Here is a 12453-nt window from a genome sequence, read left to right on the forward strand (position 1 = left end):
TTTTGGTGTTCATTTCCTACCAATTCGTTCCCAATATCTCAATCCGACACGTGCTCGAGCCTTTTTTTCGCGTCCCCGAGAAGAAATGCGGAGGCAGGACGTCGGGTACGCAAAAAAAACGATCGAGCACGTGAGTTATTGGGAACGAATTGGTAGGAAATGAACACCAAAAATCAGACAAATACAAGTTAACAGAAACATCCAATCTTCGACGAAACACTTGAAAAGGGTGCCACCAATCGAGCATCGAAACTAGTAGAGTATTTTAAAATAAATAACCCATTATTCAAGATAAATATTTAATAGAAACTTTAGCATAATTGAGCGAAACGATTTATTAAAGAGATTTTATTACGCCTATTCTGCACATCCACTATGAAAAATCTTCCAGCGTATACTTGTGTGCCAAACAATTTATCGTGTTGAGTTATAATCCTGAAAAGGAAAAGGTAAATGGTGGATGTTGATGTGCGGTTTGATGTGCCAACAGTGGCAATCGGCCCAATAAAGCCGAAACCGCATTGAAATATTCACGTCTTCTGGCATTCGCCCGATTGTCAGCCGGGGTGGAAAACCGCAGAGTTCTTAAAACAGTTCTTGACTTCTTGACGCAAGAAATTTTCTATGAATAATATAACAGAATGTAAATTCGTTTATATTAAACGGACTTTTGTTATAAATCTTTGAGCTGAGTTAAAAATAGACGTTGTCTAAGACGAGGAAGTGAGCAAGGTTGGTAGGCGACAGACTCAAGTGACTTCAATTAGCCTTCATTGTCCGTGTCACAACCAAAGCCCTGTTGACCACGGTTTAATTTGTCTGTCGACTCATCTCAAAAGAAGTGACGCTTCTTAATTCTTTCCCTTTGTCGCTTTCAGGTCGAGAACATCCGCTCATGCCTGAACCTGGTGGAAAAGCTCGGTGTCTGCTTGGACGGCGTGTCTGTGAAAGAAGTTAGGGAGGGCTCGCTCAAGTCAATCCTCGCCCTTTTCTTCGCCCTTTCGAAGTACAAGCAGCAGCTCAAACTACAAGCCGAGGCGAACAGGATCAAAAAGCAGGACGACATGATTTCCAGGTGAGCCTTTTTTTTTTAATTTTCAGACCTACATACACATGAGTGATAGCTCGCGTGACCGTGAACGGATTTACTATCACGGTTTTTCCCTTCTTCCCGTATTAAAAGTTAAACCGGTAACGAAAAGACCCGATGGAAATGATTTTAGCTTTGTTTCATTTCTACGACTCGACCCGGAGGGCCTACGTGGGCGTTGAAGAGCTTAGGCTTTTTATAGGCCCTTTCGGCCTTATTGTATTTATTAGGATAATTTTAAGACCCTCTGGGTGGCCAGCTTTTTTTTTCTAATTTGTCAACATCCATAGCATTTCTCACGGTGATACTTTTCGAACAAAAGCGATGCGGCCATTAATAAGACTAAAACCGGGCCATGTTTTGTTTTTTTAATTTTAACAAGGGTGTTTCAACTACGAGGTTATATGAACTCTCAGCTGCCCTGCATTCGAACCCGGAACCTTTATCTTAAGTCATGTGAGGGGGTATTTATTGAACTTCACAACCTCTTTGTTTTTCTTTTTATTGCCAAAATCGTATTTCGGGACCACTGCCGGTACTCCTTTTCAAGAGTATGTTCCGAGCTCAAATAATCCTTGGAAAGGTGTACCGGCAGTAGTCTGGAAATTGGCAATAAATACTCTCCCATATGAATTTAACAACAACCAAAATAAAAGGAGAACTGTGACACCTTTTGTGTCTGAGCATGAAGGAGTTTTACATAATTTTTTATTTATCAGACGATTTTAGTTATTTATTTTTTAGGTGGAAAAATTTCAACGTTTTTTTCATCAAGAAGTTGTTTGGGCTCCCCCTTATAATACCAAATTACGTGGTAAATAAATACTGCATCAAGACTTTGAATCTGCCTGTTCCCGCCTTTCTCGTTCTCTAGACTTTGAGGTTATCAAGAAAAAAACATTCTGGTTTAAGGACTGGGTTAATTTGACGGAAAAGTACTCATGCCGTTTTGATTGAACTTCGAGGATAGGTATTCAGATATCGTGAGATTCGGTCGGGTGAGATGTAGGTTTCAGAAAAACATTTTCTTTATCGTGCCAACGTTTCGATCTTTTATTGAGCCCTGAAGATGATCTCAATAAAAGGTCGAAACGTTGGCACGATAAAGAAAATGTTTTTTCTGAAACCTACATCACACCCGACCCCATCTCACGATATCTGAATAACTATCGATTAACGGTCACTAATCTCTACACATTTCGAGGATAGGGATAAACGGTGTGCCCAGTTGATGGTCATACGTCAAAGAATGGACTAATGCTACCGGGAAGAGTGTGCGGTCGTCTCGACAGCCGTTTTCTTTTGTATAAAGATCTACAGTACCCTCCGGCCTTGCCGTACCTTAATTCAAAAAATACAGAACTTTCGCCCACGTAGCTGAGCTGTTTTTTTTTTTTTTTTTAATTAAGAGTTGCTTTTTCTTAGCTACACTCCGTGGCGAGAAATAGAGTTATCCCTCGGTGCTCTTTGTAACCTCAGAGAAAGAGAGGATGTAATCCATTTCTTGGGTGTATGTCCCATCCTCTCGCGGAATTTAGATATCCCCATACAGGTCACAGCAGGCTCAGCAGAACCCAGATAATTGAATTCCTTAATGGCAGGTACAGTTTGCAATTGATGAGATAAGCACAAGCTTTGTCGTATCGTCATGATCTTTTCCCTATCCACCATTCCGCCATACCGGCGGACCTCGGCCTCTAAACTGACCTAACTAATTTCTTGTATGGGGGAAATAGAAGCTTAATGCCTTCCTTATTTGTCGCTCTAAACGAGGGTCACGAAAAAGGTTAGGGATATATATTTTTTTCTCTCTGTATTAATTAAACTGACCTAATCTAATAGGTCTCCCCCTTGTTAGTTACCCCCCTTTCATAAAATAATAGGTACTGTATAACCTAATTTTAAAGAAGTAACCAGTCCGGAATTATTTGAACTACAGTTATACACTTAAATATATCACAGTTTAATCGCACGATATGGTTTGGAACGTTTATTCAGGTACTTGGTTACTACCCGCTAGGATGCCCTGTGTAAACTGTTTGAACACCTGATTCGTTCGTTCGCTTTTCACAAGTTCCATCATTTCTGGACGCCATATATTGTGGAAACTGTTTCGCAGGTCTTGAAGATGTTCAAAGTTTGGGCAGAAGAATAGCTTGTGTCGTACGTCTTCAGGAACCCATGCTGGTTGGCATGTGGCAGTATTAGTTTCCTTGCCCCGTAAGCATTTGTGTGGACCAAATATCTGGTTGAACCCAATTCTGCTTTTCTGTTTCTTTAATGATGGGAAAGGACTCATACGTAAGCCTGCCCTTGACACTATTTTCCCATCTGCTTTGCCAGGTGTCGGTTGCCAATTCGTTGAGAAAAGTTTGGCGCTGGCTTTTGGCCGTATTTCTTAGCCAATTCATGTCATGTTCCTCTACGCCGTGTTGACCTGGTAGCAACCCCTCTTGCTTGTACTTTTATGACCAAGTCAATGGGTGCTGTCATTAACACTTGTAGAGCGTGAGTGGAAGCCGTTCTGTACCCATTCGATGTCCTCAGTAATGCACCCTTCGATGCACTTGTTCTAGTGTCTGTTTGGTTTTACCTTGCAGTTTTCTTCCCCAGGATGCTGCTCCATACTTTGGTATAGGGATATAGATGCTCTTGTAGATTGTTAACCTTTGAGCTGAGTCCCCATGTTGATTTGGCTATCCTGCTTAATTTTGCAAAGGTATTCTCTATTGCCTGGTATTATTATAACCATGTCATCAACAAAGGCTACAAACTTGATGGCCGTCTCTTGTAGTTGTTGAAGGAGGTTGTTGGTTAAAGATGGTCCAAAAAAGAGGTGGGGGTATTTTTGTTTTGTAAACATTTATTATTATTATTATTTTTTTAATATATTTTTTTGTGGTGAACCATCAAAAGATTTGAAAGTTAAGCTTTCAAATGGAACTGGGGTGCGAGGGTTCGCCTCCCCTGGGTTTCTAAGTGGAAAATGGTTTTTTAAACGCGTATTGACACAGGACCTGAGTCATATTATAATGAAGGTGGTCCCTTCAATCAGATCTCTCTCTCAGGATCCTCCTGCTTTACATTTTAATGACAACATGCACTCTTATCGCCCTTCCGACGCCTCCGATATCCGAGGAGGGCTTATTTCCGCCCCCGGGACGAGCAACAGGACTTCGATCCGTTTCCTGTCAATGCAAATCGACTCACTGTGTGATTCCGACGAAGAAGGAAACGAGATAATGCTCGGTTGATTATTTATTATTGCAAATATGTGCTTCATATGTCATTGCGTTTTTGTTATCTTACATGATCATTTTGGTCCGATTTTTCTCTCTGTTCGGATGATATGCGAATTCTTGTGTGGTTAAAATCGAGAGAAATTATTAAGAGATTCGTAGTCTTATTTCTTTTGAAATGGTCTCTAATGCTTGTTATTTTCAGAGGAACAAGAAGACCAATCCAAAAATAAAAGTTAGGCAGTTTGCCGCCGTATACCTATCATAACGCGTTATCGAACAGGACAGGGGTTGTAAAATTGGATAGGGGCGGTTTTGACAAAAGAACGAATCGTTCCGTAAACGCAATCCGTGTAGTAATTCGATTCGGGAGGAGCAAGAATGTTTGTTCAACTCGGCCCTCGGGTGAAAGTAGATTGTAAACACATTGATTCGTCCATCGCTCGATACTACCTGCTGGATAACGCCTCATGGGGATAACCACGAATGCAGTTGCAACCCCGACCACGCCGCACCGGTCATGCTTCGTTCCGGTCGATTTTTCACCCACAATTACGGACAGTTTTCTCAAAATGTGTAGATTAAAAACCAGCTGTTCAATTCTATTAAAACAAATAACTTCTGGGTAGGTGAGAGAAGAAGAACAAAATAAGATCAACCCAAAATTTTAAAAAAAAACATCTACGAAGGTACAACTTGGTTGTTTTAATATTTTACAGAAAAGTATGGAAATAATAGTTTTTTTAAATAATTTGTACATTACAACTACCTTAAAGTAGGTAATAAGTAAGAGTGAGCAAGGTAATTAAAACAAGACAAAATTAAAACCAAGAGTGGAGAAAACACCCATTGGTATTACTGTCATCACCATCACTTCCTAGGAGATCTCGCGGCCATTGTCTCTTCAGTCGGCGGGGAGGGTTTGAGGGGATTCGTCGGGATGCGAGGTTTCTGNAGTAATAAGATCAAAACCTGGAGCTTTCTTGGATTTTAGGTGTTGTATGGTAGAATGAACGTCAGAAGGTGAAAAAGCTTTTGGAGGGAGGGATATTGGAATTGGTGAATGTAAATATTCATTGATAAGTTGTGTTTCACAAGAGGTTAGCACTGATTCTCTCTTTCTTATAAACAAGAAGTTAGAAGAATAAAAGACCTTGTACATAAGAACATCCAAAAATTCATAATTTGCGCAACATCCGAGAAGTGATTTTTCTTTTATTCATTAATACCTTTCAATTAAGGTTTTTCTTTGAGATTAAAAAGTCACTGTCACGAGCGGGATTCGAACCCACAATCTTCGGCTAGTTACGCCGTTGCTCAACCACTTGAGCTAGGTCACGTTAGCTCAAGTGGTTGAGCAACGGCATATCTAGCCGAAGATCGTGGGTTCGAATCCCGCTCATGACACTGACTGTTTTATCTCAACGAAAAACCTTAATTAATTGAAAGACATTAATTGGCCAAGCGGACCACGAAAACTAGTGAATTTAATCATTATTCATATAATTAAATCATCTTAGTGTCATAGTAATTTTTAGTGTATGAATACTTAACCCTCACCAAGAATGGCAAAATCACTGCTGCAACTGGAGAGGAAATACATGCCATCAAAGCTTGTGCCCTGGAAAGTCTTAAAAAAGGTTACAATAAAATCCTCATAAGATCTGATAACCAAGCAGCCATTAAAGCATTAGCATGTAAAAGAATAACATCAAAATTAGACAGTGTATGCATCCAAAATTTCCATAACCTGGGTAAACACAACAACCTGATGATATCTTGGGTGCCAGGGCACAGGGGAATTTTGGGTAACGAGAAAGCAGACAGTCTGGCCAGAGGAGGATCTGCAAGACCATACATAGGCTCCGAACCTATTCTTGGGATAACAAAAACAAATTTAGAATCCTCCATCGCAGAATGGATCCAAACAAAACAAAAGGAGAAGTGGATAAACTCTGTTAGGTTGGCCCTTGGAAAACAATTAACTTCTCCTTACCATACTAACATTTTCTTATCCTTAAAGAAATTACATAAATGAATTTTGTTTCTTGTCTATTATACAATAATGGTATACGGGGGCTTCCTATCAAGTGCAAGTTCCAGAATTACAGCAAAGGCTTGGGTTCCTATTTACAGGTGTTACAATTCCCCAAACTATTCTACGAAGACAGGATTGCCTAAACTACTCAGCCAGAGAGGGACAAAACACAAGACATTCACCCAATATCAGCAAGACGACCGCGATCATCTTCTTCCCAGCGTTCGAACAAGACTTACTCAACGTCCGCCGCGCGAAATCGGATCCGTCTGTCTCACATTTCTTCCCTCCCAGTCTATACACTTTTTCTACAACTTTAAATTAAACTAAAACTAATTGTCTCTCATACACTACAAACTCTAGCGATGCTAGACATAGTAAATTTATGATGAAACAACCCTCACCAAGACTGGCAAAATCACTGCTGTAATTGGAAAGGACTAAACTAACTGGTCACTGGCATCTGAGTAAACACACAACATGGGCATATACAAAGATGATCCCATCTGCAAATTATGTAATGAGGAGGAAGAAACAACCACCCATATCATCTTCGAATCCGAAGCAACAGCTCAATGGGGATTCAACCTAACGTACGAAAGAAACTTAGGGAATGAAATTGTAGCAGTGACAGTCAATGACCTGATACTTCTAAGGAGAAGGATTGAGTCTATTGCACTGAACTAAGGAACTAGGAAGGTACAATAAGCCAAAAGGCTGCAGTGCCTGAGAAGTACAAACCCTGCTTCCTAGTATCCTTATCACCATACCATATGAATACTTGTAGGGGCGTCGGTGGCCGCAACGGTTGACACGGCGCTCATCACTGGAAGGTAAAGGTCCTGGGCTCGAATCCAGCGGCCCTGCATTTGAACCCGACATATTTACAAATGGGCTTTCTTTCCGGCACCCTGAGGATTTATATGACCTTTGCTGTTGCGAACCCTCGCCAAAAAAAACTTGTAAGCTTATTTTGACCCTCTTTAACAGTCAGTTCTAAGATACAGAATTTTTCTATTCTTTGTCGTGGGATGATTCGATTCCTTTTCATTATTTATGTTCAGCTGTTAAGATGTCTTTGTTTATTATATAATCATTAAAATAATATCACCTACTTCGTGATATAATTTTTCGAATTAGATGTTGATATAGCAACTGCTATCAGTTTATTTTTCTTATTATCTCTAATATTGGAAGTTTATGTTTTGTTTTGTTCTTTAAGCTGTTCTACCGCTCTGTATATCAAAATAGGATTAACGGTTCAATCCGTCCGATGGTTCGACCACCGGTCGTTGTAAAAACACTGGCAAAAACTCCCGTTTTCATTTTTTGCGCATGAAAAAGTCATTAAATATAAAGAATCAGTACGCGTGGTTAAACCTGGTTCACACTGTAAGAAAGGATCCGCCGCCAACCAGGTGTGGGTTGGTCAGTGATCGGACGATCTCGTATTGGGTCCGCCTAGTCTCGCTAGTTTCGTATTCTTGAGTGCATTAATAAACATTACTTCTTGACATCATTTTAAGAAAGTAACAGGGCATCGTGGCATTTGTAACCAGTTGGTCATTGCGACGAAGTCACTAGTAATTTCCACTGTTGTGAAAAAAACCATGAGTTAAGAGCGAAATATAAGTTAAAAGTTTACTTTCAGCTAAGCTCTTTAATTTTAAACTTTTAAACTTATATGTATTCAAATACAATTTAAGGAAATAAAGCCAAAGCTTAATTTAGCTCGTGGCCAATGCGGAAAAGTTAACTCCCAAAACCGATAAAATCTGAACCAACCGACACTTCATAGTATTTTTGTTTTGATGGTTTATGCTTTTAATTGGTTATTATCAAAGCGTTGAGATATTTAATTAGCTGTGTTCACGAGGGAAGATAAACACTTTTTCATCATCTCCGAGGAGTTGGGCCCAGTTAATTGCGAGTTTCTGCGACAAAGAGGGCAATATCCAATTAATGAATTGGCGTCGCTGTTTGATCTGGGGTTAATCCTACATCCTCAAGGAGCCGGAGTCGTTAGCCCGGGGCAAACTCGAAAACTCAAACAGAAACGGGGTGGATTTTCGTTTGTTCGAGCGAGACGGTACTACTAGCACGTGCAATATAAACAATAACTTTCAACTTCTATTTATTTTCTCACAATATTTGTGAACGGTTGTTTCTGTTGTTACTGTTCTGTGAAATCCAGTTCTTCAGGGACTCTGACCAAAAACTACGGACATGGACGGACAACACTTCAGACGTAGTACGATGCTCTTTTCTGCTCTTTGAGTTTTTCCAAGTGTTTATTGAGGGTTTCTTTAGCCATCACCCTGAGCACTTCAATCTGCTTGCGCTGTTCGGCGAGTTTGAGGTCTTCGATGAGCCTCGCCCGCGCCTCCTTCGTCCTACGCACCATAGTCTCGCACTTGGTAGGAAATGGTTCGTTGAACGGTTTGTTCTTGTTTTTATTCTTATCCTGGAGGGCCTTGATCTGCAACCAAGTCTTCGGTTCCGGCTCCGCTTTCAGCCCTAGAGATACCATCTGAGTTGCCAGCTTGCCCTGTTTTTTCGGTTTGGCAGAGGCGACTTGTTTCATGGCGTGTTGTTTCGACGACAACCTAGAATAGACGAATCCCTTCCTCGATAGTCCCTGTCAAAAAGAAGGTTAAAGCCAATTTCATATAAATCAAATTCAATATATAGATAATTACTGAGGCTTTTTTCCCCTCGAGCGCTTTAGTCTCTTTTCTCAGATTGGACTCTTTGACTTCCTGCTCTCTGCGGTAAAAACGGTCCGTCAAAGTGCCCCTGTTCGGATACCAGTTTTCAGAGTCAATCGACCTGCTCAACCCGAGGGAGGCGAGTTTCTGCACCTTCTCGTCCTTGGTGAAAAAATCATTGGTAGACTTCTCCGGAATCAACGACCCGCTCACCTGTGGGAATAGGGCATTAGTCGATTGTCGACACCAGCGTTAGCTCCTAGCTACGTTAGCAATTAATCTCTTGGCCTGCTTCCTCAGGTTGCGCTCCTTGAATTCGTCCTCTTTCTGATGCTCTTTCATTTTGAGAGCGTTCTTATAAGTCCATTTGGTGTCCTGTTCCGACGTCACATTTGTCGTCGTGAGGTTATCCGTTGAATTGTCATCGCCTACGTAGTAATCGTAGGGCGATTCAGGCAAGAGCGTACCACTCACCTAAAACAAAAAACATCAATGACTTAAATACACGAATTATCTTTTTTTTTTAATTCAATCAAATTAATCTCAATACATTCTCAACGCGACAAAATGGCACATCTATTCAGTAAACAAACACTTTGAGCCTGAAGATGATCCCAATAAAGATCGAAACGTTGGCACGATAAAGCAAATGTTTTTCTAAAGCCTACGTCACACCAGACCGCATCTCACGATCGCCTAATAATAATATATATATTGTTCTCTAACTTCCTCACTTATAAAAATTAATCTGAAAAGTTCAAGCTTTTCAATTTGCTAAAAAAAAATAATAATTTGGAAAGAAGTGAACTGTAATTCATTTCAATAAAAACCATTAAGTATTTCTAGAAAACAGAACAGAAAAACTTCTAAACCTGAAAATTTGATCAATAGAAAATAAAATAAGCACAATTCGGGGCGTCGATGGCCGCAACGGTTTAGGCGTTGACACGGCGCTCATCGTTCTAAGGTAAAGGTCCCGGGTTCGAATCCAGCGGCCCGACATTCTTACAAATGGGCTTTTTTTCGAAAACACCGGCACCCTGAGGGTTTATATGACCTCTGCTGTTGCGAACCCTCGTTAAAATAAATAATAAAAATAAGCACAACGCGCCTTCTGACCAACTTTCTAGAGTAGGGTGTAGACACCTACATTCGTACATTCGTAAAATAGTAGTATAAATACAATTCAAAAGCTTGAAAGGAAAGGCGATTTAAATAGAGAAAAATAAGTGATTTTCTGTGTAAAACATTGATAAAGCACGTAGTACTCAAACCTGTCTGCCTTGATTTAGCGGAATGATAAAAATAGCAATTTGAATATCGCTTAATGAATAAGGCCGTAATGTCTGACCTATTTATGGAAACTGGTAGGTGGGAATGGTTTTCACCTTTTCTATAGCAAATTTGAACGAACTGTGTTTTGAAAAATATAAGGCCATTTTTGGAAATAAATAGTAGGACAGGTGTTATTTTAACGATACCGTTTTCCTTGCGTCGTTTTTCGGAGTATTTGAAAGATGCCCCCTCGGCAGAGACTTGGCCCGGTTGTTCATGTGCTCCTTGCTTGTTTCCTTCCAAGTGCTTGTCGACATGGACCTTATAGATTTTTTCTGGTGGTCTAGCTGGTCGATGTGTGAGATCGTCTGGATTTTCAAACCAGTCGTGCTATTCTTGTTGAACCCGTACCGGCTCTGGATGTACTTGGAGACCTCGTGGGCGTTGAGGCAGGAGGAAGGTTCTCGGGTCTGACGGACCGCGTCCCTGAGGACGTTCATCATTTCTGTAAAGCCGAATCTGCTTACGTTCTCTGCCATCCCGTTTCGGTCGTGTTGAAGCGTGCTAACGTGTGATTGCCTTGCCAAAAGTGGAATGGTTTGTAACAGATGTATTTCAGTGTGCAGCATTATTAAAATTGAGCATCTGTTTATTGTTTAAACTATGTCGAACTGTCGCCTGTACCGCTGCGCTCTTTTTGAATGTGATTTTGAAAAAAAGCTTATTATGTTGATTTTATGGGGCCGGCAATTTTTTTATGTTACGATGACGAAAAGTCTTTTTACTTGATTAAATTTTGAAACGTGTGTCCATTTGTGATAAAGTGACTTTCTTATGTTCAACATGTGACATTATTTTGAAAACAATTCAATATGAAAGAATTTCATATTGGAGAAAATTAATTTGTAAGAATTTCGCATTGCCCGGTCGTTATTAATTTCATTGCAGCACAAATATTTTTAAATCTAATATCGTCCTCTTTTATACTCCCATTCAACTCTGAGTGAATTCTTAAGATTTCAATAAATGAAAGTTCTAAAAAAGGACTGTTTTAATTATTTTCTATAAGGCTAGAACAATTCGTCCATCTCAACATAAGCTGAATATAATTCTGAAAACAATTGACCTTTTTTCCAAACAAGAAGAGCTTTGGCTTATTAAAAAGTCCAGACGAAATTGTGCGCAGAGTACTTTTGCAGCTGTCGATGACAACTTTACTTTAGATTTACATTTTGTTTATAAATTTTTCATACCATCTTGAAGTTACTCGGTGTTGTTCCCCATGCAAACTATCGTATAGTTGAAATTATTTGTATAAGAGGGTTGAATTATAATTTAAAGAACAAAGAAACGTTTCTTACATTTCCAGCAGCTCGTACTTTTCTGTGATGATAGAGTAAAGCCTGAGTTGGCCGTCAAAACATTTAATAACTATCCTAATTGAGGATCTCCCTTCGACAATGTGTCCTCATTGAGGCTGGACCGAAGATAGCGCCACAAATCCCTTCCAGCTAATGATCTAGCTTGGGTCTAATTGTAACAAAATCCCATCAGTAGTTTATCTTAGTTGCCCAAGAGGGGAATCCACTCCAAACAAAAAAGGGAGAAGAAATCATCAAAAATCAAACAACGAGTATTTTGAACCTTCACGAAGAATATAATCCGTTAATCGCAAAACAATGCAAATATGATCCTTTTTCTATTATGGAGAGGTTAAGACTATTTGCCATTGAATAAAACTCAAAAGAAGGCTTTTTAATATCGTCGAAAACCGCTTTTATTCGGATTAGATCCGTATTTTTTTTCTTTCGCAGTTAAACCACCAGCCTGAAGAAATAGAGTCATCTTTCAAAGATGGCAGCCATGTTTTATTTTATTCATGGCATTTAGCAAGGTATTCGCTTTTCGTATGTGTCAGAGAAGGAAAGCCTTTTAAACCTTTTTTAACTTTCCTAATGAACCATTCTTGCTGAAGAATCTTGAAGAGGTTTAATAGTGTTAAGATTTTAAAAAATACTTAAATCAAAACGGCAAACGTTATCACCAAAATATTGTGGCATCGGTCACTTTAATGGTCTCGTCTACCGACACCATTTACTATTA

General features: G+C 39.7%; 2 protein-coding genes across 2 annotated transcripts in view; one reads left to right on the forward strand and one right to left on the reverse strand.

Annotated features, from left to right (window-relative positions):
* The first annotated feature begins 855 nt into the window (after nt 1-855).
* LOC106666292 (protein sickie) overlaps nt 856-12453 on the forward strand; it is a 198022-nt gene continuing 186424 nt past the window's right edge. Inside the window, exon 1 of the mRNA XM_024227832.1 lies at nt 856-1075. Within this exon, the coding sequence (XP_024083600.1) occupies nt 1065-1075 (11 nt within the window). The 5' untranslated portion in view covers nt 856-1064. The remainder of the gene's footprint in view (nt 1076-12453) is intronic.
* On the reverse strand, nt 8485-11192 carry LOC106666328. Its single transcript, XM_014393431.1, has 4 exons — nt 10557-11192; nt 9343-9549; nt 9067-9288; nt 8485-9005 (listed from the first exon to the last, which is right to left on the reverse strand). The coding sequence occupies exons 1-4, from the start codon at nt 10977-10979 to the stop codon at nt 8610-8612; spliced, it is 1248 nt and encodes a 415-aa protein (XP_014248917.1). The 5' UTR covers nt 10980-11192; the 3' UTR covers nt 8485-8609.

Source organism: Cimex lectularius, unplaced genomic scaffold, assembly GCF_000648675.2.
Source record: "Cimex lectularius strain Harlan isolate CLEC.00 unplaced genomic scaffold, Clec_2.1 scaffold62, whole genome shotgun sequence".
Classification (NCBI taxonomy): Eukaryota; Metazoa; Arthropoda; class Insecta; order Hemiptera; family Cimicidae; genus Cimex; species Cimex lectularius.